This window comes from Saccostrea cucullata, unplaced genomic scaffold, assembly GCF_032062105.1.
Source record: "Saccostrea cucullata isolate Sc308-1 unplaced genomic scaffold, CSIRO_AGI_Scuc_v1 ctg72, whole genome shotgun sequence".
Lineage (NCBI taxonomy): Eukaryota > Metazoa > Mollusca > Bivalvia > Ostreida > Ostreidae > Saccostrea > Saccostrea cuccullata.
The window spans coordinates 633,846-659,006 of NW_026918900.1; the positions used below are offsets into that span (position 1 = coordinate 633,846).

A 25,161-nucleotide genomic window follows, 5' to 3' on the forward strand; every position below is an offset into this window, starting at 1 on the left:
GACCACCCAATAAAAAAGGGGAAATATATAATTTGTCGTTTTTTAAAATTATTATTGAGAAATACTCAACACAAAATATTTAGAAAGGTTTTTAGGAGAATAAATATCACTCGTTATGGCTACCATCAAACATTACGGAATGCACTTGACAAAGTCCAAAAGGGTTGCAAAAATCCTTGTCAATCCAGAAAATACGATTCAAAGCTTCTCAAATGATTGCATTAAACCTTTCATCAGGCCCACTTCATGGCTTGTTACCCAGATTTAGTTTTTCGATATTCTTAAAATAGACTTTCAGGAGGCCCAAGCAACAGATCGCGAGGAAAACTCGGACCGAGTGAGAACTGTTTGTACTTCTATTTACAGACATTAACACATAAATCAAAGTTATGAAATATTATGGCATTGACCTTAATCAATAATTCTGGCGGGAAAAAATATCATTTGAGGTCCACATTGACGAGCGAGTACTTAAGTAAAATGGCTGCAGGACTTTTCTCATTTACAGACAACCTTGTTAAGGATATGTGTTTTGCAAGCCAAAGTAGAGAAACTTGATGACATTAAGGAATAAACAACAAACAGCTTGGAATTATCCAAAGGTTAGTCTACATCGTTTATTATTGCTATTTCATGTGAATTTCATCATTTTTTTAATTTCAAGATTAATAGTCAAAGAAATTATCTTAAAATACTCATCAAGTGTTTCTGCATTCATGAACTTGCTTTAAACGATTTAATAAAGATATATTGTGAATTCAATGTGAAGATAGCATACGATTATAATGTATAGAATTCAATGCACTATTTTAGAACAAAAGTGATTCTATATATATAAACCATTTAAATTTATGATTCATGAAATCACAGGAAAACATTCACCAATGAAAGATCAAATTTGCTTCGTGCAAAAGGGTTATATTCTGACCACACTTATTGTGTTTTCCGCTTACAAATTGTCATTTAAGAAAAATGCTGACAGATATGTGAGATCTGGCTTAAGTTTTAACCCTTGTCAAGACTACCAAATGACGCTGCACTCTATGATTGTTAAGTAAACTGATGGTGATAAAGAAGCTATCAGATATTACAGAAATTGATACGTGTGGGCTTTTAATGGAATAAAACATGATTACTGATGATATGGACGTCATATTAGTGTTAAATTGCGCATTGTGAAAAATATCTAAATTACGTTTTTCCTAGGTACAGCAATACTAGTACAACTATTATTGGAATAGAGATATTGCAATCGAATTACCTGATGAGCTGAAATTTATTCTCTGAGTATATTTCAACACTTGATACAAACTGTTGCAAAGACGTCAATGTCATAAAGAACATATTCCCAATGTCATGTTTTTAACATTTAAAGTGGGATATTCACAAAAGACTCGAATCTACATGTACCATGTCTACGTCCTGACCATATTTGAGGAAGAAAGAAAAAATCGCGATTCAAATAACTTTTCCAAGTGCTAATTTGTTTAACGAAAGTAGCTTATCTTACTAAATTTTTCTAGCTTTCACACATACAAGTATAACATCGAAAGATGTTAAATACCATATATATATGAAGAAAATGGATTTACAAGTAATCAAGCCCAACAAGCAAATGGGTCAGTAGACATTGGTAGAAGAGCTTACCCTAACACCCTAAAAATTTAAGGTGGGATCAGGTGCCAATGAGGAGTAAGCATGCTCTGTCAACATTCGCCGTTTGCTTCATTCAATAATTGTCTTAAGTGTTAAACTTGTAGACAACATTGAATTGGAGAACACAAATATGAGGAATATTATTTGTGCTTTTTTTGAAGACTGTATCAAATCTTCGGTCTTTCTTTATTGTCTTACGTTAATGAAGATAATGAACAAACATCATGCTCAAAAGTCCACTGAATAATTCAAATAAAGAGAACAAGAAAAAAAAACTTAGGTGTAAGTATCAGGTGCCATGGAAGAGTAATCAACCCTGTCGATTGGCCACACCCGACGTGCTCTCCTTGTCATGATCGAGTAAATGGGAAAATCTGTAGACAAATCAGTCTGACATTAATTGCCTGACATTTTTTTATGATAAACGTCACAGTCAAAATTCGACGTAATAATGAATTGTATTTGCTGACAAGGTCATTATATCGACCATAGAATTATTCAAAATGTTGACCTTCATCATGAAGGCTGTTGATATCTCTATTCTTCAATAAGTAAAATAGGATGTGTACAACTGCATTGTGTAATAAAGAATCAATCTGCAAAAGTATTATAAAAATTTGTTCTTTGGCAAAGGAGGAGTTGCGAATAAAAGATGGATATGCTTCAACATTACAGAAAGAATGGTAGTGTCCATGTTTTAACTTTTTTATGTATTGCCATTTTCCACCGCCTATTTTACGTTTTGATCAGAAACACAGTTTGGGTTGCCAAAAGCAGAACAATGGCACTGCTATTCTTTCTATAAAATTTATGGTTACTAGTACTAGAACCCATCTCTTATCCGTAACTCCTCCAATACAATTTTAAAAACTTTAATGATACTTTTACAAATTATTTATTAAATGCCGTTATGAACCACAAATCTTAATTTTTGATCTGACACTTATTTAGAGTCTCTCTGAGCAAAACATGGGCTTCGCCATTATAATCATATGGGATACGTGGGTATCATATACCGAGCTCAGTGCGCACAGTACCTCTAGCTTGAAATGACATAAGTGATGATAACAATTATAACGAATTAAGAGATATTCCAATATCAGATTTCATTTTCTATAAAGGCTGTTGTTTATGATGTTATGTAATACGAAAACAAACATTTATACTTCGATGAATTAATGTCCAGGCTTTCTGACATCATTAACATCTGCTTTTGCAATAAAAGGGAATTTGTAAATTTACTTACCTTGTCATCTTACATTTGCAAAATTATTTTGCTAAAAACAAACCTATTGTACAAACAAATACTCCGAAGTTGATGCTTAAATGATGATAGAGTTTCGGACTGACAATATGATACAAGATATTTTTACAATCTATTGGAATTTCCATAAGTACCAATTGTACGTGCCCCCCTATACGCAGGCATATTTTTGCATTCATATGCAGCAGAATTTATTCAAGATCTTTTACATTTAGATATATCGACACGTATTGTCAATTAATAATTTCCTATCCTATTTCGATATGATATATCAAGATTAGCTTGAAATAATAAACGATACCACAGAGTCTGACACACATGTTCCATGTATGGATAATATACTAAAAAGAGAATAATTGTTATCTAACGAGAAGGCTTTATGATAAACGTGTTGACTTTAACTTTTCAATCGTCATCTTCCCTTACTTTTGCAACTACAAACCTTTGTCACCTGCATACGGAGTTTATATTTCTCAGTTCATTCGATGAGAAAGAGCATGTTCAATGAACAATTTCTGAAACGAGGAAAGTTATTGATAAACAAGTTGATGAAGCAAGAATAATAGGTGTCTCGTTTAAAGTCATCATTTTGTTAGTTTTATGGTAGATACAATGACCTTGTCAGGAAATACAAATATCGTTAAGTCAAATGCTGACAGACTTTTTTCATGCTGATTGTTAGGCTATTTTTTTACACACTGAGTTGTCCATGGGTTTTCCTGGTTTTGTTTTTCGAACATGACAAGGAGCACACGGTAGTTGTGATCGGTCGGCAGGAGATGCTCACTTCTCATGGCACCTGATTCCCCCCTCTGATGTGTTGGAGGTCTGTTTGCTCCGGCCCTATTCACACTAATACCCGAAAAAAAACCTAAGGTTCCATTTACTCTCTTGTTATATCATTTGAATTATTTCTTTTCTTATTCACCATTAAAAAGCATATTTAATTCATGTTTCTTTTAAGGCATCTGTAAAGAAATAAGACCCCAAATTGATATACGTTACGAAAAATTTCTAGGTTCAATATTTTCAGTGGTGAACTATGTAGTGCATTTGCAATATCTTTCTATGAAAATCTGGCATTTACAGATATCATCTTGCTCACAGCATCGACATTTTTTGATGTCCCTACAGATTTTGATCGACGATTTCAGTCAGTTTTAACAATCCTTTTTTTTTTCGTATATGAGAGTCTTACATGTGCATTTGAACATTGTGTAGAGCAAAAGGCTTGTCTTTTCTGGTATTAAAACCAAATCTATCATTTGCTTCCTCTTACGCTTTTATTTTTATTTTTCTTGTTTCATATCAATTTCAAGCAGAGTTCAGCTCAGTTTTAAGACAATATTAATGCTAACTTTGAAAGTGAATGTCTTTTTGGCAAATTAAAATGGAAGTTGCATATCGTTTGGATGATACCTAAAATGGATGAGGCCCCGTGTCATGGCAGGCGTACGCACGATAAAAATTCCAAATTGCTCAATTGTTTTGCCGCGTCTATATTTCGGTAAGGTCTATATGAGTTAAATAGGGTCAATCAATATCAACATTTCAGAAGACCGAAGAAAGCTTTACGTCATATCAACAAAAGTATATGTTGAAAAAATAAAATAAATCTTTTTGTAACTTGACACTTGTATTTGTTTTGTTTCTTACTCCCTGCAAAAAAAAAACCCATTAGGTTTCATCAATCCCATTGACGGTTCGATTTCGCATTTATTTAACATTAATTTATATTGAGGTAACCTTTGAAAATGATTGTATAACCATTTGTAAGACAGTAAGTTAGAAGCAAATGAAATGAAAATCTTAAGCTTAATATCAGCTTAATTCTCTTCTACGAATTTATTTTTACCTAAATGCTTGAACTTTATGTTCTTTTCTTATTTCAGTAGGATTAACAGTTACATTCTCAGCTCTAATTTTGTATAATTGTTTATTGCACTTTCGAACTTTCGAACTTGAATACCGTTCGTTATCTCCATATCTTTCAATCAATACTTCTAACATAGTCATATTTAATTTTTTTTAAGTATGATTTAGGAAACTTATTTTATATACTATATCAATAAATAGAAATTCTTTTAGGGAGATAAACGATTGTATAATTTTGTTTTTTTCATTTACTCCAATAAACAAGTTTTTTTCTCTCTCTCATATAATATTAGTTTCACCAGAAGCCACAGTGATACATCGTGCTGATATTAACAGTAATATTCTGCTGTACATCAGTCCTGAGATGTATGAGTCATACCAAAGATTTATCACGATTAATCTAGTTTAAGACTTTTCTACAATCCTCTGACAGTTGTTCGATAGCCTTTTGCGAGTTAATGCTCTTGGGTCAATCAGCTAGACAAACTTCAATTCATATTTTCCATTTTCTAAATCTCGGTCACAAAGGCGAGATGAAAGAATTTCAGCCACAGAAGTAGATAAAACAAATTGTTGAAAAACACAATATATCAGATAGCGACAAAATGTGATCCAAAACGTCTTTAATGAGTGTTTCATACTCAGAAATGTGTGATTTTGGCCATTAATGTCAGTAGCATCAAAGGATATGTGTGGGAGAGACGGATTTAAGGGAGACTGAAGAGTCTTCCGGTTTAGAACCTCATGAATGGAAGTCGTTGGAAAAATCGAACTTGATTATCGCAGAATAAAATACAAAGTGCAGAATGCCATTAAAGTAGTAATATCTTCTTTGTTACCAAGAGGAATTTGTCTTTTTGAAATTGATTTTTTAACTTCTTTCGATAAAGAAAAAAATGCAGTTTTAGATATGGATAAAAATCTACTTATTAAAGCTTTATTCTTTTTTATATGATCATTTTATCAAATAATAGCATATTTAAATACACCTCACGGAAATATAAACTTAGGAATAAAGGTACTTGTGACATGCAAACTGACACTCTACTACATAATTCCACATATTTGATGCAGAACAATTGAAACATAATAGTATGCTTGTCAATATTGATAACGTATAACGAATTAATATTAACATTAAACCCTTTTGCTATACCTTATACACATTCAGAAAATTTAATTTTTTGCAAATTTTAAACATCATAGCTATCATTTGAAGCCATCCATTGTTCAACTAGTTCCTTTTTTAAATTCAATTTATTTTTTACTTTCTGAATTATTTTTAAAGGAATATGGACACAGTTTCATCTTAAATTTTTCAAATTATTTTTCCATTTTTACAAATATTTAACTAAGGTCTTTCTAATGATCATCAAAAATTTGAACTTCAATTGTCGAGATACAAGACAAATTTAGAGCTCCAAACCTTTGTTATGTACATGTATACAGGATCCGTGTCATGTTTTTGTTTACATAGGTTAATATACCAATATATGTTTTTACATGTATGTTCGTTCAAAGCAGATAATTTCAATCAAGAAGTTTATTATTAATACGATTAGACAGTTTCTAGTGATTTGCTGAATTTCATTTTGTTATAAATATGGTATTTTCGATATGTAAACAAACACAAGGCACAAGCCTTGTTTACACTATGAAGAACTCTAAGTTCTGTATCTCGTTTATAAATGAACAAATGATGTTCAAATCTTTGCTGATCATCAGATGATGACTTAGTTAGGAATTGTAAACATTAAAATTTGTTTAAAAATTTAGTTGAAACGGTGTCCATGTCCCGTTCATTAGTTTTTGCTCTTTAAAACAATAATGTCCTTTTACAGAGCAGTCCGAAAATTCGTGCTGTAGGCGGTCGTAAAAATGATTGAATCTGTCGCAAAGTGTTAACTATTTCCGACTTGTTCTTCTTCTCTCGATAAGATCCTTATAGCTTGTTAACAGCAGCCCACGCTATAGGCGTGTGCCATTTACTGATATTTAATATGAAGGTTTATTTCCAAGCGTGGTAGAGTGATATTTGCTTCTCGGAGATCTCTTTCAGAATTTCAGGATAAATACAAGCAGCGTAATTTTTTTTTTGAAAAAATAAAAGGGACCAGATTTTGCTGGTTTGAAATCGATATAACGTATTTTTGCAATGATAAACAACGATGTTTGGTTTTCTTATGGATGGTATTACAAGTTGCTTTGTGTAAACAACTTTGTCATATTGGCTTAAAAGGAAACCTGCTTTTTACTTCAATCAGAATGTCATCTTATTCAAATGTATTACAGGATCATGGGTTTCTACCACCTCTTTCCGGGAAATAATTAACTGATTTAACTGAAAATTTTGTTTGAACATTTTCATAGAATAACATATTTCAAACCCCACCTTAACCCAACCCTATCCTTAACGAATAGTCTTCGATGTAGTACATATAATTTAAAATCCTGCTTAATTTTTTCTTCTTGGAAAGTTGCAATCCCCTACTCATCTCCAGTGCCTCTCACCATGGATTGTCGAAATTAGTAAAGAAAAAATTCATTTACTTTCATTTTTATACCCCCTCTTAAAACTTGGAGGATATATAGTGATCGGGGTGTCCGTCCATCTGTTACGTTTTGGGATACCTTTCTCTTATACATATCTCCTCTTATCCCGCTGAATGAAATTAAATGAGACATTCACAGAATCTTTGTTACATATATAATGCCATTGTGCAGCTGCTATTTTACACATTTACGTTTTTATCTGACACTTATTTCGGGTTTCCCAACATGGGCATATAGGAGGCGTGGGTATCATTTAGTGAGCTCAGTGCTCGCAGTACCTCTAGTTTTGGTTAAGAGGAAGGACTAGAGATTTTTCAGTCATTATTTTCCCCTACCCACATGCCTGGCTCCATGTTTTTCAACGTTGATTTGTGTAAGTGGTTGAGGATGTGGGTGGGGGATTGTTTCTATATTTTTTACGTTAACAGAAAACATTTTTACTATTCAGTTTATCATTACAAAGACCACACTTAAAAGGCAACCGTGGACAAAAACCAAAATGATAAAAGGCAGGAAGTAAAAATGTGATCTTAACATCGAAATAAAGATTTATTTTGTGTTAAATACATGTTTTCTTTCATCTAAATGAACCTACACAATTACCCTAATGTCCATTACATATCACAAGATAGCACATGACTATTGATTTCAAGAGGAACTAAAATGAACTGTACGTGATTGACCTTTTAACTAATGCTGATATTTAGGATATAAGTAATACGAATATGCCATCAAGTACCAAAATAGAAATTGATACTCGAAAAAAGACTGATAAGAAACGCGCTTTTTTTAAATCTGCCGGAAGCCGATATTTACATTAGTTCCTTATATAGATTAAATATATGGCCCAGTGACACATATTTTCTTTTGAAGTGACCGATAAGGGAGTTGCACCAACAATCATGCCAAACGGTGTAATCAACTAAATCTCGTATAATAACAGACGCAAGCATATGCCTCATAAAATCAGACACAAGAACATGTTATTCTTAAGGTAAAGAAAATCGAGTGTAATTATGTAACAGTTACACCTCAAAAATTAAATTGTGTAAAACATGTGTAATTTTTTCAAATCCAGTTCGTAATCAAATCAAAATGCAGTTTAAGCATGAAAGAAAGCATGTAGTTGAAAGAAAATCTGAGACTCTTTAATACTTTCTCAGTATATATACGTATATCAACTTCTCGGTTTCTCCAGAGGAATAAAACTAAGAACTTAAAACTAAGAAAAAGAACTCTTCTACGTCTGTCAGTCGTGGGTGTAATCTGATTGTTAAAATAAAAAAAGTAATTAAAACTGGCAATCCTTCGACAATGGTAAATCAAATGTCAGCCTGTTACACAGCCTCTCACGGAATCTGATGATTAGAGAGAGAGAGGGAAGAGAGAGAGAGAGAAAATACCCGATGCAGTTTATTGACCATTTTTTAGGCTTTTAGGAAGAATTACATATGGATATATGTATAAATTCAAAAATGAAATGTATTATTTTTAAAATCTTGTTCTCGTTCAAAAAATCTGACCACATTACCGAGACTTTACAGATACTATGTCATCGGTATGTGTCATTCCATTAATAGGAAAAAGTATGGGGTCTTTTAATATCACACACCTTCTTCTTCTGACAAGTTAATCCCTTAATTTCTTCGAGTGCAGCCCGTAACTCAAGTATGTAAGTGATTCTTTGAACGGCATGCTGCAGTTTTGTTAAATCAAGCAAATAAATCAATATAAAATTCTTCATTAATCCGCAATGACCTACTCCAGAAAATTGCTTCTCTAGGTAATTGGGTTATGGTAGACAGATCTACGTCATTGCTATTGTCGTTAAATATTTGTTTCTTAAATCGACATCGGGTAGTTTTCTCAAATTGAACATTATTAAGATGCATGTTTTATCAATGGAAACTTAAATAAATATCAGTGACGAAACAAGTATTGAATTAATCCGATTTCTTCAAACCAGACCTGAGTTTTTGATTTTTGTGACGTCATTGTCGAGTTCACTAAGTACAAACAAAAAGTCATCTAACATGCTTTACAAGTATTCTTTTGTGGCAAGAATTATATAAATATACTGCACTTATACAATGATATCCTAGCAATTGTAAAAAGGTACCGATAGAATATTGTTTTGTTATGATTTTAATAAAACGACAATAAATTGCTACAGGTGTCTCAGTTTTTCACAATTTTCGACTTGTGCGACTTTTCCTTCCGATTTCAGCGTTAGCGTTCCAATATTCTTGTAACTGAATTAAGTTAAAGATCCCGGGGAAAATGTTCCCTCTGATAACCAAGCATTGAAAACTAGGCCGGAGAATTGTTTGACCTTCAGATATAGTGATTAATGAACAAGCAATATAGGAAAAGGTTATATGTCTGTAGTGCGTAATATAAAGCTAGTCGGGTATTCTCAGTGCATTTCGTTCCACGGCGTCCACAAGCTGCAGTCTAAGATATTGAAACCGAGAAATCTGCAATCTAGAAATTAATCAAATATTTGTTTTTTTCCTCAGTATCAGAGATGTGAACAAGCGCCGAGTTCTCATCGATAGCACTGATGGCATGCTTATTTTATAGTTTTATACCGAGTGTACCCGAGTCTAATCAACAAAGCTTTCAGTTTTAGATAAACCGATCGTCAAATACACAACGATCCAAAAAGCTAGTGACAAGAACCTTGTACTAATAAGCTTTTGTATTTACCCTAATCACATTTAACCTCAACCCTGATTTCACTCAGGCTTGGATCCCAATGAAGATAACACGAGCTCTTGGTGCTTACAGCGTCCTCATAGGGACTGAGCGTATTATAAATGAAGCATTAGTAAGACTATATCGGTACAGAAAATACCAGTTTTCCTGGTTTTGTTCATGGATAAACAAAGTTTATTTTATTCTCCCTTCATTCAACATCAAAAACAGAAAAACATCTAATGACAGTATACTCCCTCGTCGAGCACACAATTGTTAAGAAGATATTTTTGATTCAATTTTAATTCGTAAAAATTAATCTATCACTGGATTATGTGTCTTTTTTTGAATGTTTAGATTGATTGAATGTATTTTGTTTTACGTCCCATTCAAGAATATATCATTTATATAGAGGCGGCACCATAAACCGGTGAAGGGCTTCAAATTTTGACCTTTACTCGGCACTCAGGGCCATTGAGCAATAAGGAATCTGTATTGTGCCAATGCCTGCATGACACGGGGCCTCGGATTTTAAGGTTTCCTCGAAGGACCCACAACTTCCACTTCAAAGTGTCGAGCGCATGGCGAAGGAACATTTGCAACCCATTTTTTAATCGACGTAGGTCAGTCGCGGCCGAGATTCGAACTCGCAACCTCCCGATCACGAAACGAAAAGGTGATGTTCCTTTTGCGCAGTTTTCGAACTAAGAGATAAGGGTCATGTGGGGATATGAACTTACAAATGCCACCTTGGGCTTTTGTACTATAAAGAAACCTCACACTTAGTAGCCCTTATTGCCAAGAATAGATTAACATTTGAGTTCCTTCATTAGTATATGATTGAAAATTCTGAAATGGGACATCCTAAAAAATAAAACATAATCAATATAACAATACCAACTTTTACAGACGTTGTAAATATTTTTCAAGTAAAAAAGTGAAGATGGAAAAAAATAAGATAACAAACAGTATTCAAACTCAAAGGTCCATTTAATACAAATACAAAAAAAATTTCAGAATAAACATAGACACCCAAAACAACAGAGGTGGGATCAGGTGCAATGGAGGAGTAAGCATCCCTTCTCGATCAATCACAAGCACCGTGTGCTCCTTGTCATGATTGCGAATTCGCGAAATAACGGAAGAATTAGTAGACAATTTAGTATGTAAATAATGGATTAGCAATTAGTACAAAAACGTCAGTCATCATTTGATTCAATGATAAACTGTATTTGCTGACAAAGTCATTGTATCGACCATAGAAATGATCATTTTAAACGAGACTGCTGATATTCTTGTTTCATTAACTTGTTTGTCAATAATTTACATCGCTTTAGAAATTATACATACGTAGAGCATGCTCTTGCGTATCGAATCATATGAGAAATATAAACCCCTAATGAAGGTGATGAAGGTATATTGCTACATAAGTAAGTTAAGTTAACAAATTTGCTTTGTTCGTTTGATCTTTAACGTCCCTCTCGAGAATTTAATCTCAATCGGAGACGCCACCACTTACCGGCGGAGGGTAACGAAATAATACTTATGCTCGGCACTCAGAACCATTGATAATTGAGAGATCTTTTTCGTGCCAACACCCTCTGCGACAACGGGCCTCGGTTAAAACAGTCTTATCTGAAGAACCAGTCTCTACGCTACTCAATTTCGATGAATGATTTTCTCCGTATACATGATTCCTTTCTTCAAAACAATAAATAAGATTTAACGAGATTGAAAACTATATGTATTCATCATTTTCAATGATTTTCATTTCTTACACCACTTCATTGTCGATGTTGACAAGAAAAAATAGCTACGTCGCTTCCCTTTCCTCTTTTACCCTTAATCTAGTCAATAAGAGTGCCATGTTCTCACAAACTAATAGATAGGCAGATTCATCTGAAGAATAGTTTTTATTTGTTTAGTAGATACATTACTGAGATATTGTATTGCCCTAATTGTGCGCATGGTTAAAGCATTACATCTAACCTCTAGAAGAACGGAGATTATCCTTATGTCGCAAATTCGATATCTTTACGGGATGTGGAGACCTTAGGATAAGACATAAGACATATAAACCAAGGTCCCGTGTCGCAATATGTGCTGCGAAGAAAAGATCCCTCACTGCTAAAACAAAGTATAGGACTTTTAAATTCCACCACAGACAAACAGTTATGGCGTATCAATATGTATAAAAAAATTCCCAAAAGGCACGTAAATCAAATTTATAACAATAAATATTTAAAAGCGACTGCTTTTGATGGTACTGGTGATTTCTTATTTTGATGAGAAACAGTTCAAAAACAAATTTTTATTGCAATTAAGTTCCAAAAATGTATGACCAGTAATTGTTAAAAAAATGAGCTGTATTTTCAAGGCTTTTTTTCTGAGTTTAACAGTGTATAATCGGAAAACAAAAATTTCTAGTCAAGTTTATATTTATTTATTCACCGATCAAGGGCCCTTAGAGGGCATATACAATTAAAAAACAATATAATCATGATTATATAACAACATCATCAGGTAATTGTTGCATCAGGTGCAAAATTGGCGTTATCCTCACTTGAAAAAGTTCTCAGATTTAAAATACTGGTATATAATTCACAATGAAATATAAGCATCACATATAATATAATAATGATACAATATAAAAAAAAACAAGCTGCTTTACACTTCAATGACCAGACGGATAATAGCAAACAAGTACGCTAATCATAAATTTACTCCTATTATTACAAAAAGTATATATTTTGCTGGCCTGGCAGCATATGGCACCAAGGGCCGATGCCTATTGAGCAGTCTGGGACAATGAAACTCTTGAAAACCAGCTTGCTCGGTTTTGTACCCTTAGCAACCAAGACAGCTTACAGGAGGAAAACTTGATTTGTTGGCTTGACTACTTGGGACACCAAGGGACGTTATAATTGAAAACAAAAAAGTAGTATTGTTACAAAATGCCTAAATAATTTTAACTTTAATTGCACTTTAGAAAGATCTAAAAAAAAAATTACCCCAATTGGAGGTAAAATATTTTATCAATATTAATTTAAAAGTATTTGTATCTTTATATATATATATATTTTGGTTGAGACACAATTAAATGAAGTACTCTTGTTTAGAATGTTTTGTTGATGTTCCTTTTGAGGTAACTATTTGTATTGCATGATTTAGTTAATATATGAATGAACTGAATTGATACTACACCGTGTTATTCAATTGTTTTAACCCTGGTATTTACATTTCTTAATCTTAAAACCCACAAAGCTATTACAATTCTTTGTTATAAAAATCTAGAAAAAGTTTCATTTAAAATTGAGTTCGGAAAAATCTGCCCAGTAATTGTATTATTTTTTAAGTATTAGTGAATTATTCTCAATATAGATGCAATATTAAGTCATTTGTTTTATTTTTGTCCCTCAATGAATTGCAGTCGACCTGTAAGTGTAACAGAACAAATCAATTAATTTCAATAAATCTGCACTCAAAGTATAAAAACGGAACGTGACCGGTAACAATTTAAGATTAGGTAATATTTTGTTCTGAAAGAGATTGTTCATACGAGATACAACATCATTACGGATGTTTATTGTGAATAAAAGGTAGTATGCTTAACTTATTTTTTCAGAAAATGAAACATTTTGCAGTGAAAAATTATTTAATTTCAAAAACACGTTTGCACTCTTAAAGATAAATCAAGAACAAGGTGTGTAAAGCGTTGTATTCTGTGCGACATCTTTGCACTATTAATCACCTCTTTGAGAAAGAAAAACCTTTCCTTACAAAAATTAAATTTTCAAAGAAGGTCAACAAATTAATGCATGTTAGCATGTTTTTCCGGCACCACCTAGGTAGTATATAAAAGTTGGTGGGATACGACGATTTCTCCGTTAGCCACTGATCATTAATTTGTTTCATCCTTTCTCATTAAGCAGAGTAACTAATTGCTCGGCAGAGGAATTGGAAATTGACCACAACCTGAAATTATGTGCCATTTTTGGATGTAAATTCATTTTCGAATGCTCTGAGTTATGTCATTGCACTGAATAGGTTTGAGTGCGTATCTTTCGTTTTCCTATATATTCCTCACAACAGAACTCAAACTGTGAAAATGAACATGGAACTTTGAAAAAAAAAGAGGTTTTTTTATTACTCAAAATTCTTACAGAGGTATGTAAATTCTATTTTTAAGAGTAATTTTAAATTTGTTTATGATATGTATATTTTCCTTTGGTTTCCATCAACATCTCTCCTCATCTGGAATTTCCAAACTAATGTCCGAAACATCTGTCGATAATGATATTTTCTTGTCACTTTTAATGATTGTTTGTAGAATTTGATGCACATAGACACCCCCCTCCAAACTTTTAGCATTTTAAAGAAACAAAATTGGAAAGTAATACACATATTATAACACCTAATTAATCTGAATGTTTTATGCCGTAACCAAATTAAAACTAGTAATATGCAAAGGTTTTGTGATGTTTCCTTAAAACATTCAAATGTTTATAAAACTGATCTGTCTCTAGACAGTTTTATTACTTGTGTCTCCATAACATCACACTTACATGAAAATAAAACATCACAAAATTTCTCAACACTTTATCTACACTGTCTCTTTTTTACATCTTTATGTGTGGTCCACGTTAAAGGATACATGTTTGGAATGATTATTGTTGCATTCCTTGTATAGAGCAAAAAGGTTGTAGTTTCTTAATTAGAAGGAAATTTTGAAATAGGGCCAAAATTACATTAAATAATATCAATCTTCTAATGCCTGCAGGAATTGTATTTTATTTTATAAAAATATTTATGGAAACAGATGGTTTTTCTTCGAATGATTATTTTAATTATTCCTTTTACAGGTCTATCCCCTTTGGAGAAAGACTTTAATTCAGGCAAATCAAAGATTGCACACTGTAAAGGGGATTAATTTCACGGGTTGTAATTTTCACGCTTTTCTCTCATCGGAAACTATCGCAGTTTCTTGAATTCGCGGAATTCTTATGTAATAGAAGTTACCTCCCTTGTCTATATCCTTTTAATCAATAGGCACATGTAAACGACATTCATCTGTTACGTCTTTCTTTCACGAACAACAGGGTTGGCTAATATAAAAGTTAGACTTAATAAAATATTGTCGATTAATTAAAACAGGTGCAGTTATCAAAAGTCCTTGACTATAAACGTCAAATAACGTCCTATATTCTCTTACGATGAGTGCATGTACACCCCAAGATCTTCAATACATCGCGGCAAAAAACACTGGACTGTAATGTGTTAATGTTGGTCGACGAAATAAATATCCTTCCAAATCTTCAGCTCCTTCGATAGGTTATTTGAATGATTTTTTAAAATCAAAATGTCGATAAAAACTATAATATGCACGATAATGCAGGTAATGCACACACCGTGCGTGGTAACATTAGTTACGCACGGGTAATCAAAACTCATGGCCCACGTGTTTTGATTGATGAAACGTGTAGCGTTGGCTATTAAAGCCTTTTAAAAAATACAGGTTATTATCTGTTGACTTGAATTAATGTAAAGCGTGCAAATTAAAATAATTGAATGACAAGCACTACTAGGAATTACTGAAATGACCAGTACTGTGGTTCATGTATTTAAACCTATCATAGCCTGTTCTCAAATTTCCAAATAAAACATGGAGATTATTGAAAAATTAATCACTGTTTCTTGAATTCACGGATTTATTTTCCCCCTATACAGTACCCCTGTCTTTACCTATGTTTCCTTAAGGTTAAATGCAGGAAAACGTGTTTTTTTGTTTCCATCTATACTATATATCATGAATGAATTGAACTGCTTCCCTCGACCAATACACTGTAATAATTTTAGGTGCAAAATAAAAGTGAACAAACTGACATTTCACCCACTTACATTTGACTTTTAAAATTGTACCAAAAAGCATTTCGGAGCATCAAGTGGACTATCACTGGATTCAGCCCAGAGTTAACAACACTTCTTTTATCTAGGATTAAAAAAAATGAATGTAAACTAATTACTTTCTTGTGAGTAATGGACGTACACCCAAAAAAGGTTAAAATAAAGGAAGATCTAACTAACCTGGCAATAAAAGAATTAAGTAATGTTCCCATTTTTGTTTCCTCTACAGGTCTCCTGAAGGTATCGGGCAATGTTCCCTCCTATTGGTATAAAGATTTCTAACACAGCTCTGTGGGTCATTCTGTCCATTCTCTTTGTACAGTTACATTATACAAAGGAGTTCTCATGGCCCCAAGCCAGGGGGCAACAAGGTAAGATACTTTACATTACTATATGTTCAAGATATCTTTTTTTTGCGAGAAAGGTATTTAATATTTATAGGCAAAACTGAATTTTCGGGAGATAGGGTATTTATTCTATATCTTAATAATATAAACATTTGAAAAAATTACATTTCTGTGAGCAGACAGGCTCACAAATTTTGGCCAAAATAAAGTGCTTGCAAAACGTTAAAAGTGATTTACTGTAGTAACGTACATGTTTATTTAAAAAAATGTATTTTTAAAATATTGAAAAAAATTAAGAAAATTATTTTAATTGAAATTTTTTTTTTAAAAAATCGACTGATAGAGGAGCTTAATAAAAGCAAATCGAAATTCAAATAGATTTATGGATACCTCAATTACTATTTAGATGTTGACAATGAATCATTCTACTTCCCTTTTAATGTGAATCCTTATATACTGAATCAGAACATTTTAAAAAAGTTTTTAAAAAGTTCGTTGATTATCATGCAAACTATATAAAAACTTTCTAGCTTTAGTTTTTTTAAATGAAGGAGCTATTGTTTTTGACATCATTAAATCGAATTATTCAATCAGTCAAGAAAGTGAACGTAAATTCCTTGACATGGTCAAGTTAACAGAAAAATCTATTAACAATTCAGTGCTCAGTTTTTAAAAAGACCAAGTATCTGTATCATAAATATAAGGTACCTTGCTCAAAAGAAAAATTGTATGTGCAAACAAGATTTAGTATCTACCATTTAATATAAGAATTTACTTTGAACATCATATATCACCTATATAATTGTCAAATTGTATGCAGACGGTTTTTTAGCTAATTCAAGCAGTTCTAATACCTATACGACCAACAGACTTTGGTGATTGGGTCCTCTGTGCTATGTAAAGATGTCACTTTAAATTATCTAAGTTTTCAGTAAAGAGGAAAAACAAAGTCAATGTATTTCTTCATTATGAGCCTTTATGAAAACAGGATAAGAATATTGGACTTTGGAAATGAAGTCAAAAATATTTTTTTACACAACCACCATGCGAAGACATTTTAGAAAATCAGTTTGAGAAATTTAACTTGATTCATTTGCATGTAAACATCACAAGTTTAATCTTTTCTTTAAAATATAGGTAAAGTGATTCTGTACGTAATTATTTCATTTGTATAAACAGTTTAAACACGAAATACGATAGCATTATATTTTTTCAGTAAATTTTAACATCACCCACTCCGGTAGACAATCCATGGCCAGAAGTATTAATCTGAAGCCAGAGATATGGAAAGATCAAATAAAACGTCGGATCTGTGAAATAATTCGATGCAACGGTCGGACTCTACAGAGGAAAAACGATACTTCCAACAATATCATCTTCACTCCATTGAAGCCCCCTTCATTTGACAAAAAAGATGTTGAAATTGTCAAACCTCCCGTGGTAAAACCAAAACCGGTATTTTCAAGTCCATCAGGCAAGTAAAATGAATTGCGTGTTAGTTTATTTAATATATGTGTCTCATGTGTGTTTTCAGTACACAATGTCCAGCCATTGCAACTTATTTTCTAAACTGCAAAAATGTGGTTTTTGAAAAAGAATTGATAAAAGATATAACTCTTAATAGCTTTTTTTAAAAAAAAAATAAGGAAAAACTCTATTGTATGTCGTAAAATTACCCAGTTACATGTAGAAGAATCATTAAAATCAAATTCAATCTATAATTTACAATTTCTTTCTTTAAAGGCACATCTGAGTACTGCAATAAAACAATTTATGGCCAGATGATACAAACAAATTTTTCTTTGGCGGAGACTTAATATCACCTCATAGGTTTAGAAAAGTGGATAATTCTTTGATTTTTTTTTTCTTAGACCTGGAAATTGAAATAGACTTGGAAATATTAGTTAATACTTCAATAAAATATCAAGTTTGGACAAATCCCACTCAGGAAAGGTTTACAGATGAAAACAAATTTCAGAATATGTAAGCCTGGTGCTAAAAGTGTAATATAAATCTTACAAAAATATACCAATCCAGGTAAACTTTAAGAAAAATTTGCAAAAATGGTGAAAAATCAGAAAAATCACATGCTATTAGGCTGATTTTTGTTTTTAACTATTTTGCTTTTCCTCATCAAATTTACCTTGCTTGGTACATTTTTGTAAAGTTTATATTACATTTTTAGCACCAAGCTAATATTTTCTGAAATTTTTTCTCATCTGTAAACCTCTTATGAGTCTGGTTTGTCTATTTGTAATGTTATTGAAATATTAACTAATACTCCTCAATTCTATTTCATTTTCCAGGTCTAAGGAGAAAAAATTCAAAGACTTATCCACTTTTCTAAACCTGTGAGGTGATATTGAGTCTCCTCTGAAGAAAATATTTGTTTGTATCATCTGTCCTTAAAAGTGAACATTAAAATCTTTCGAAGAATCTCCAGTTAATCCATTTATCCATTACATCACAATCCTAATAAGCAAATGTTAATATATACATATTTATACTTTTACGTCAGCCACAATTAAAAAATAAAAGTATTTTAAATGTTATTAGCAATGTAGTTTCTATCTATTGTAATAAAAGTTAACTATGTATTCATTGTTCAAATTCAGATACAATTTATCGTTAAATATGGGTTACATATAACATTTTTCTATAAAATGTATATTTGCATATTTAATATTTTTGCATAAAAAATTGAACATAAAACAATTTTAAATTAACTTCAAACACTTTCAATATCATTAACTCCCTCAATATTCCTTTACTTATCGGGTTATTTAAAAATTATTTCATTTTTTATTTATTTCAAACTATATTTAGCACAGAAACAATACGTAACATAACTATTCATTTTGCCGTTACCATTTTATTCGCATAAAACTGTTTTAAATTATTGACCACTTATTGACACACTAACACAATGTTATAACAAATTTAGATTCTATTTGAATATTCCACCCACAGTTATTTACTAAGTATTTAATTGATCAAGTAGCTTTTTTAATTGTAAAATATCGAGTGAATAGTGAACAGTGAATAAACATTCTTTTATTACCAATAACAAATATTCACACGAAATAGTATTAGCAATAAACTGATTTAATGTTTTCACTGTTATTGATGACGTAAATGACGTGATTACTTTGCAGACACAACTAAAGACCCGAAGTGTATGAAATTTAATGTTCCAAATGAATACTTTGAGAAAGACGTGGATGTACTTGGAGCAGATATTTACATTTATTTCAAAGTAAAATCAAAATCAAAACGGCGGAAAAGAACAAGACGAGTTGTACTGAAAGTTTTTACACTACAAGCTGGGACAAAACGGAAGCAAAATGTTGCAAAACTAAAAGTTCGACCAAATGACACTGCATGGTATAAGGTCTCACTACCACTCTCTGTTACAAAAAACGCCGAGAGTGAGCAGAATAAAACTCTTTCTATGTGTATAGACTGTAAACGATGCAATAGTCGAACAAAGATAACATTTCCTCTCAAAATACACCCTTCTCGACGAAAACCGAAGAAGACCAGGAAAAATAGAGGCAAGAAAAAAAGAAAACGAAGACGCCACACAAACAAGAAAAGGAAAAAGAAAACAAAGAAATTACAGGTTCATAGACCATTTCTTATTTACAGATTTAGACATAATCATCGATCAAAAAGACATACTGAAAATTGTTTACCAGAGAATAATACTCAAATATGTTGTCGACACGAGGAGTTTGTGTCATTTTCGGACTTGGGGTTTGAACAAGACATTTTGTTCCCTTCTGGGGTGTCATACTCCTCTTGTATGGGAAGCTGTGATGGTAATACTCATCCCCAGAATCACAGCAGTACATGTGAAATCATTGACTCTCAAGAAACAAACACATTTATTGTTTTACGTGACCGCATAGGGATTCTTACACTAAAGAACGGAAATGTATTGAATTGTGGATGTGTACACAGTATATAGAATTATATATTCTATGTTTTTAGTTTACTTTTGATGTTATGGATTTTGTGCCTTTTTATATTAATGTGCTTTTGAATTTCCTGTCATCATATTGTAAAATATGCATAATAAAAGACAAAAGCATCTTAATACTGTATTGTAACAATGAAATCGACTTCCTGAGAACAATTTATTTCAGGACATTTTTTGTCTACTTATCACATCTATTTTCTTGAGACAAGTAAGAGGCGAAGATTTCATGAAACATATGCAGATAACGAACAGTATTCAAGATCAAAAATCCATAAAAACAATATAAAAACAGGAGGACAGGAAACACGGGGCTCCAAGACATCAGAGGTGGGATCAGGTGTCATGGAGGAGTGAGCATCCCCTGCCGACCGGTCATACCGCCGTGTACTCCTTGTCATGACCAGGAAATAAGGGATAAATCCGTCGTCAATTCAGTGTACAAATAATGGACCAACAATAAGTAAGAAAAAGTCAGTCAGCATTTGACTCTATGATAAATTGTATTTCTAACAAGGTCACTGTATCGACCATAGAACTTACGAAATTATGACTGCTGATATTCTTGTTTCATCAACTTGTTTGTCAATTATATACCTCGTTGTAGAAATTGTTCATACGTAGAGAATGCTCTTGCATATCGAATCAACTGAGATATGTAAACTCCGTATGCAGGTATATTGCTGCATAAGTAAGGAAAAAAGGCGATAGAAAAGTTAAAGTCATCACGTTTATCATAGAGCTTTGTTGTAAAATTACCATTTGTGTCTATGCTTATAACTTAAAAGAATTACTTTAGTAAGCTACATGATACCGATATATTGATCCTTTAACTTGGCCTCCTGACTTCCATTGAAATTAAACACGTATTTATGTGCTCTGGTTGTCTTCAAAAAGTTGACATTACCCTTATTATTACTTTTCAAGAATACACCGATCTTACAATCTAAACAAATGTCTTTTAGAATTTTGAGAATTCGAGCTTAAAGATGGTAAATACTAGTAAATAAGATGTCAAAATATTCTGATTCTTAAAGATAATATTTAAAGATAATATGATTACCGTAAAACGATTACAAGTAAACCTTTTTTGATAATTTTATGAAAGTATAGAGTTGGCTGGTTGCTGTCTGTTAATTGAATAAGTGAAGAATACCAAACATAATAAAGTGCAGTTTTAAAAATAAATAGACATTGAACAACTCTAGGCCTACAGTCTAAATAACTAATATTTTAATTTTACTTGTTAGGATTTTTACTCTCTGTATAAACTCCGCACTTTTCTTTTTCTCCCTTCATGATAAAGAGCGCACGGGGGGTCCGCCCAGGGGACAAGAGATGCTAAATGACTACTTTTTGGTACCTGATCCCACCCCCTTATGCTTTTTAAGTCTCGTGTTTGCTCTGCATCATGTTAGAATTGATACAAAGATTTATTTGATTGATTACGGTTCGTTGGCTTCATATTTCATACAAACCACAACCGTATCACGGCTTCAAAATTATTAGTACGAATGAAATATATGGAGATAACGAACCGTTTCCAAGCTCAAAAGTCCATTAAACAATACAGAATAGGAGCAGAAACCTCCAAAACATCAGAGGTGGGATCGGGTGCTATGAAGGAGTGAGCATCCCTTGCCGACCGGTCACAATCACCGTGTGCTTTTTGTCATGATTGGGAAAAAAGAAAGAGTTTTAAAGAAAAAGCCGTTAAGCAACCCAGAATATCTATCGATTTGTATGAAGTCATATCCGAAAACACTGAAAAAAACCCGAAAATATGATTCGAGTGTGCAGCAGGTGACAACAGGGTGTAAACGCAAGATACATGTATTTTAATACTTACTAATCGATTGTCACTTTTATAAAGCACATCGCGAGTATTTCGGTCAAACGTAGGTTTTTTGCGCATTCAATTATTTTATTGTAAATTTGCTGACGACTAAAATATCAATCTTTAAAATATATCTCTATATATTTTAGTAGTCATGAAAAGATAAATACCGCCCTTTTACATGTATCTAACACATGTCGTTTTGTCAAAAAACACGTTGCTTTGACCTTACTTGGATTATATACTTTAGTGTATATACTTTTGTAAACATGCGTGTAGATCTATTAGCGGAATTTTCTTGAAGATATGTGTTTAAATAACAACTACTTTTCTTATCATCAAACAACTTGTATGTGATGATAAATAAAACTTTCACAAGGTCAGGTGTACCAACATATATTTGTAGCCAGTTAAAAATTTACCGACTGAAAGTGTTTTCAAGAATTTATTATCCATATAGCTTAAAAGAAAACCCAACTTATAGAATAAACAGGCTAAAACGTTTTATTATTTCAGGTCAAATTTTATCATATTTCGAATACATTCCCAGTCTTTGATTTTGTTTTCTCAGTATTTTTTAAATTATCAAACCGTTCGCAATTCCCCCATGCACCAAATACAACGGAGCAAAAAAGTAGCGAATTCAAGAACTTTTAGCAGGGTCTAACTTTGCCTTGCAGGTAAAGTTGAAATTTTCCATCATGAACTTTAAATGAGTTAATCAAATCAACATTTTCCTTTTTTTGTGTATGTAAGACATATTCTGCATGTAAGGTAAAGAATAGATAAAATGGATAAGATGGATGAGGTAATCTTGTATTGAGTGATTTGAGGGTTGATTAAAAAACTGCGTATCCTTCTGTTTTTAATAATCTGGAAGCCAGAAAAATAGAAGTAGAAAGAAAGATTTCAATATCAATATGTTCTTGTCATGGCTGACTTCTGCAATGTAAGATTTAACCTAAGTTGATAAAAAAATGGGTCGCAACTGTTCCTTCGCCTTGCGCTCGGCACTTGAAGTGAAAGTTGTGGGTCTTTCGGATGAGACCTTAAAAACCGAAGTCCCGTTCACGGCAGGCATTGGCATGATAATGACAAATCACTGCTCAAAGGTCAGAATTTGAAGGCCTTCACCGGTATATGGTGACGTCTCTACATGAGTGACAAATTCTCGAATTGGACGTAAAACAACATGCAATTAATTAATTTGAGATCTTAAAATTTACATGAGACTTTGAATCCATTCTGAGAAACTGTCAAGGATTTTTCTTCATATTGTTTTATAATCACCTTAAGAAATCTTCTTTAGAACTTATAATATCAATAACATCTTGAGGTCGGGTGTAATACCAGTTATTAAAAAATAATAATAATAAAAAGAACAATGGCGAAAAAGGAAACTATCTCTTTTAGCGATTGAGATTAATTAAAAATTTTATTGTATCAATAAATATCTATAGGCCGACTGACTTTTTTAGATAAATTGTTTGACACACTGAATTGTTGTTCGGATTTTCTGTTTTTCCCCGATCATAACAATGAGCACACGGCGAGTGTGACTGGCAGGGGCTGCTCACTCCTCCATGGCACGTGATTCCACCTCTGATGATTTGGAGGTCTGTGTTTGGTCTTCAATTTTGTGTTGTTTAATGGACTTTAGAGCTTGAATACTTTACAATAGATTCATATATTTTATTGGCACATTTAAGCTTATGGACCTTATACGAGTAGGTTAATGTAGCAATATGTCCTTCCATAAACCTTGGTTGTTTTAAAAAAAAAAGCCTTTGATATCCTTAGCCAGCATTGTATCTCAATGTTCTTGACATAGAATAAAAAAGTGATTCTTTTAGCCTTTTTCAAAATGTTTATTTTAATTTTCACAGGGATGAACTTAAGTTTTGTGCAGGTATGATTCAATTTTTTTAAGTAGCTATTTATTATAATTACATTAAGAAATCGTACCTCGGTTAAGACTACTTTTGTACAAATCTTGTACCAACCACCCTTCATGTATATGCTACATGAAGTATAAATAAAATTTCACTTGATTTAAAGGGTGTTAAGAAAAACGAAAAACGATGAGAAGATACATGTATTAACAATTTGTGATATTTCATGTTTACAGAGTCCATTCAATTTCTTGCTACTGATAAGGTTTTAACAGTCTTTTGTTGAATCAATAAAGGAGGGGCAGGTATTAAAACAGATGATGTCTGTTCAGAAAAAATACAATGATGCATATTTGTGACAAATATTAAGCACGCAGGTCAAAACATCCTTTCAAATACTATGCAAAAATTATTAAATCTATTAAATACTTCAAAATGACAAACCTATTCTTTTGAAAAGTGATATATCGTTCTTATACCTACGCTCATCAGCTTGTCTGATGCAAGATAAGCTATGAAGAAACAAAAGTAAATTATCCTTTATTTTCACTCAAAATGACCAGCATTTCTATCATTCGGATGCTTTAAAGATGTTATATATTTTTTCAGCAAGGAAGAAAAATCCTATAATTTCCTGCTAGAAATTATTTGCTATAAATCTAAAGCACGCTCTTGTGATTTTGTCAGACTTGAAAATTCGTCTCTTTAGTTAAGCGCTACTTTGAAATTTTTGAAAATATTTCATCCCGGAACGAACTTTCTTAACACCCCTTAGTTATCGTTTTATGACACCTTCTGAATAATAAATACACGTATTCCACGCTATTTTATTCATTTTGTCACCTTAATTTGTCATGTTATAGATCTGAAATACACGTTTTAGAAATAACTTTGAGATAAACCTAATAACAACAACTCTATCATTGGTCTTATAAAACTCATATGTAAAAGAAGAAATAGCATGGAACTTAACGAATTGAAGTATGAAATATACAGTGCTGAGTGCTGATCTTCTAACTACTTTAGATGTAAATGATCATTGAATCCTGAAACTGTTTTCCATACTAGCATATGTGATGAAGACAATAATTAGTATGTTTCCTGGATAGACACATATGTTTTAGCTATGAGCTATATAAAGTGCATTTAAATTAAAA

The 25,161-nt window shown here is 32.2% G+C and overlaps 1 protein-coding gene across 1 annotated transcript; it reads left to right on the top strand.

Annotated features, from left to right (window-relative positions):
• The first annotated feature begins 445 nt into the window (after positions 1–445).
• LOC134275056 (inhibin beta A chain-like) lies at positions 446–20,381 on the top strand. Its single transcript, XM_062757300.1, has 4 exons — positions 446–602; positions 16,179–16,320; positions 17,513–17,770; positions 19,452–20,381. The coding sequence occupies exons 2-4, from the start codon at positions 16,200–16,202 to the stop codon at positions 20,264–20,266; spliced, it is 1,194 nt and encodes a 397-aa protein (XP_062613284.1). The 5' UTR covers positions 446–602; positions 16,179–16,199; the 3' UTR covers positions 20,267–20,381.
• Positions 20,382–25,161: the final 4,780 nt, after the last annotated feature.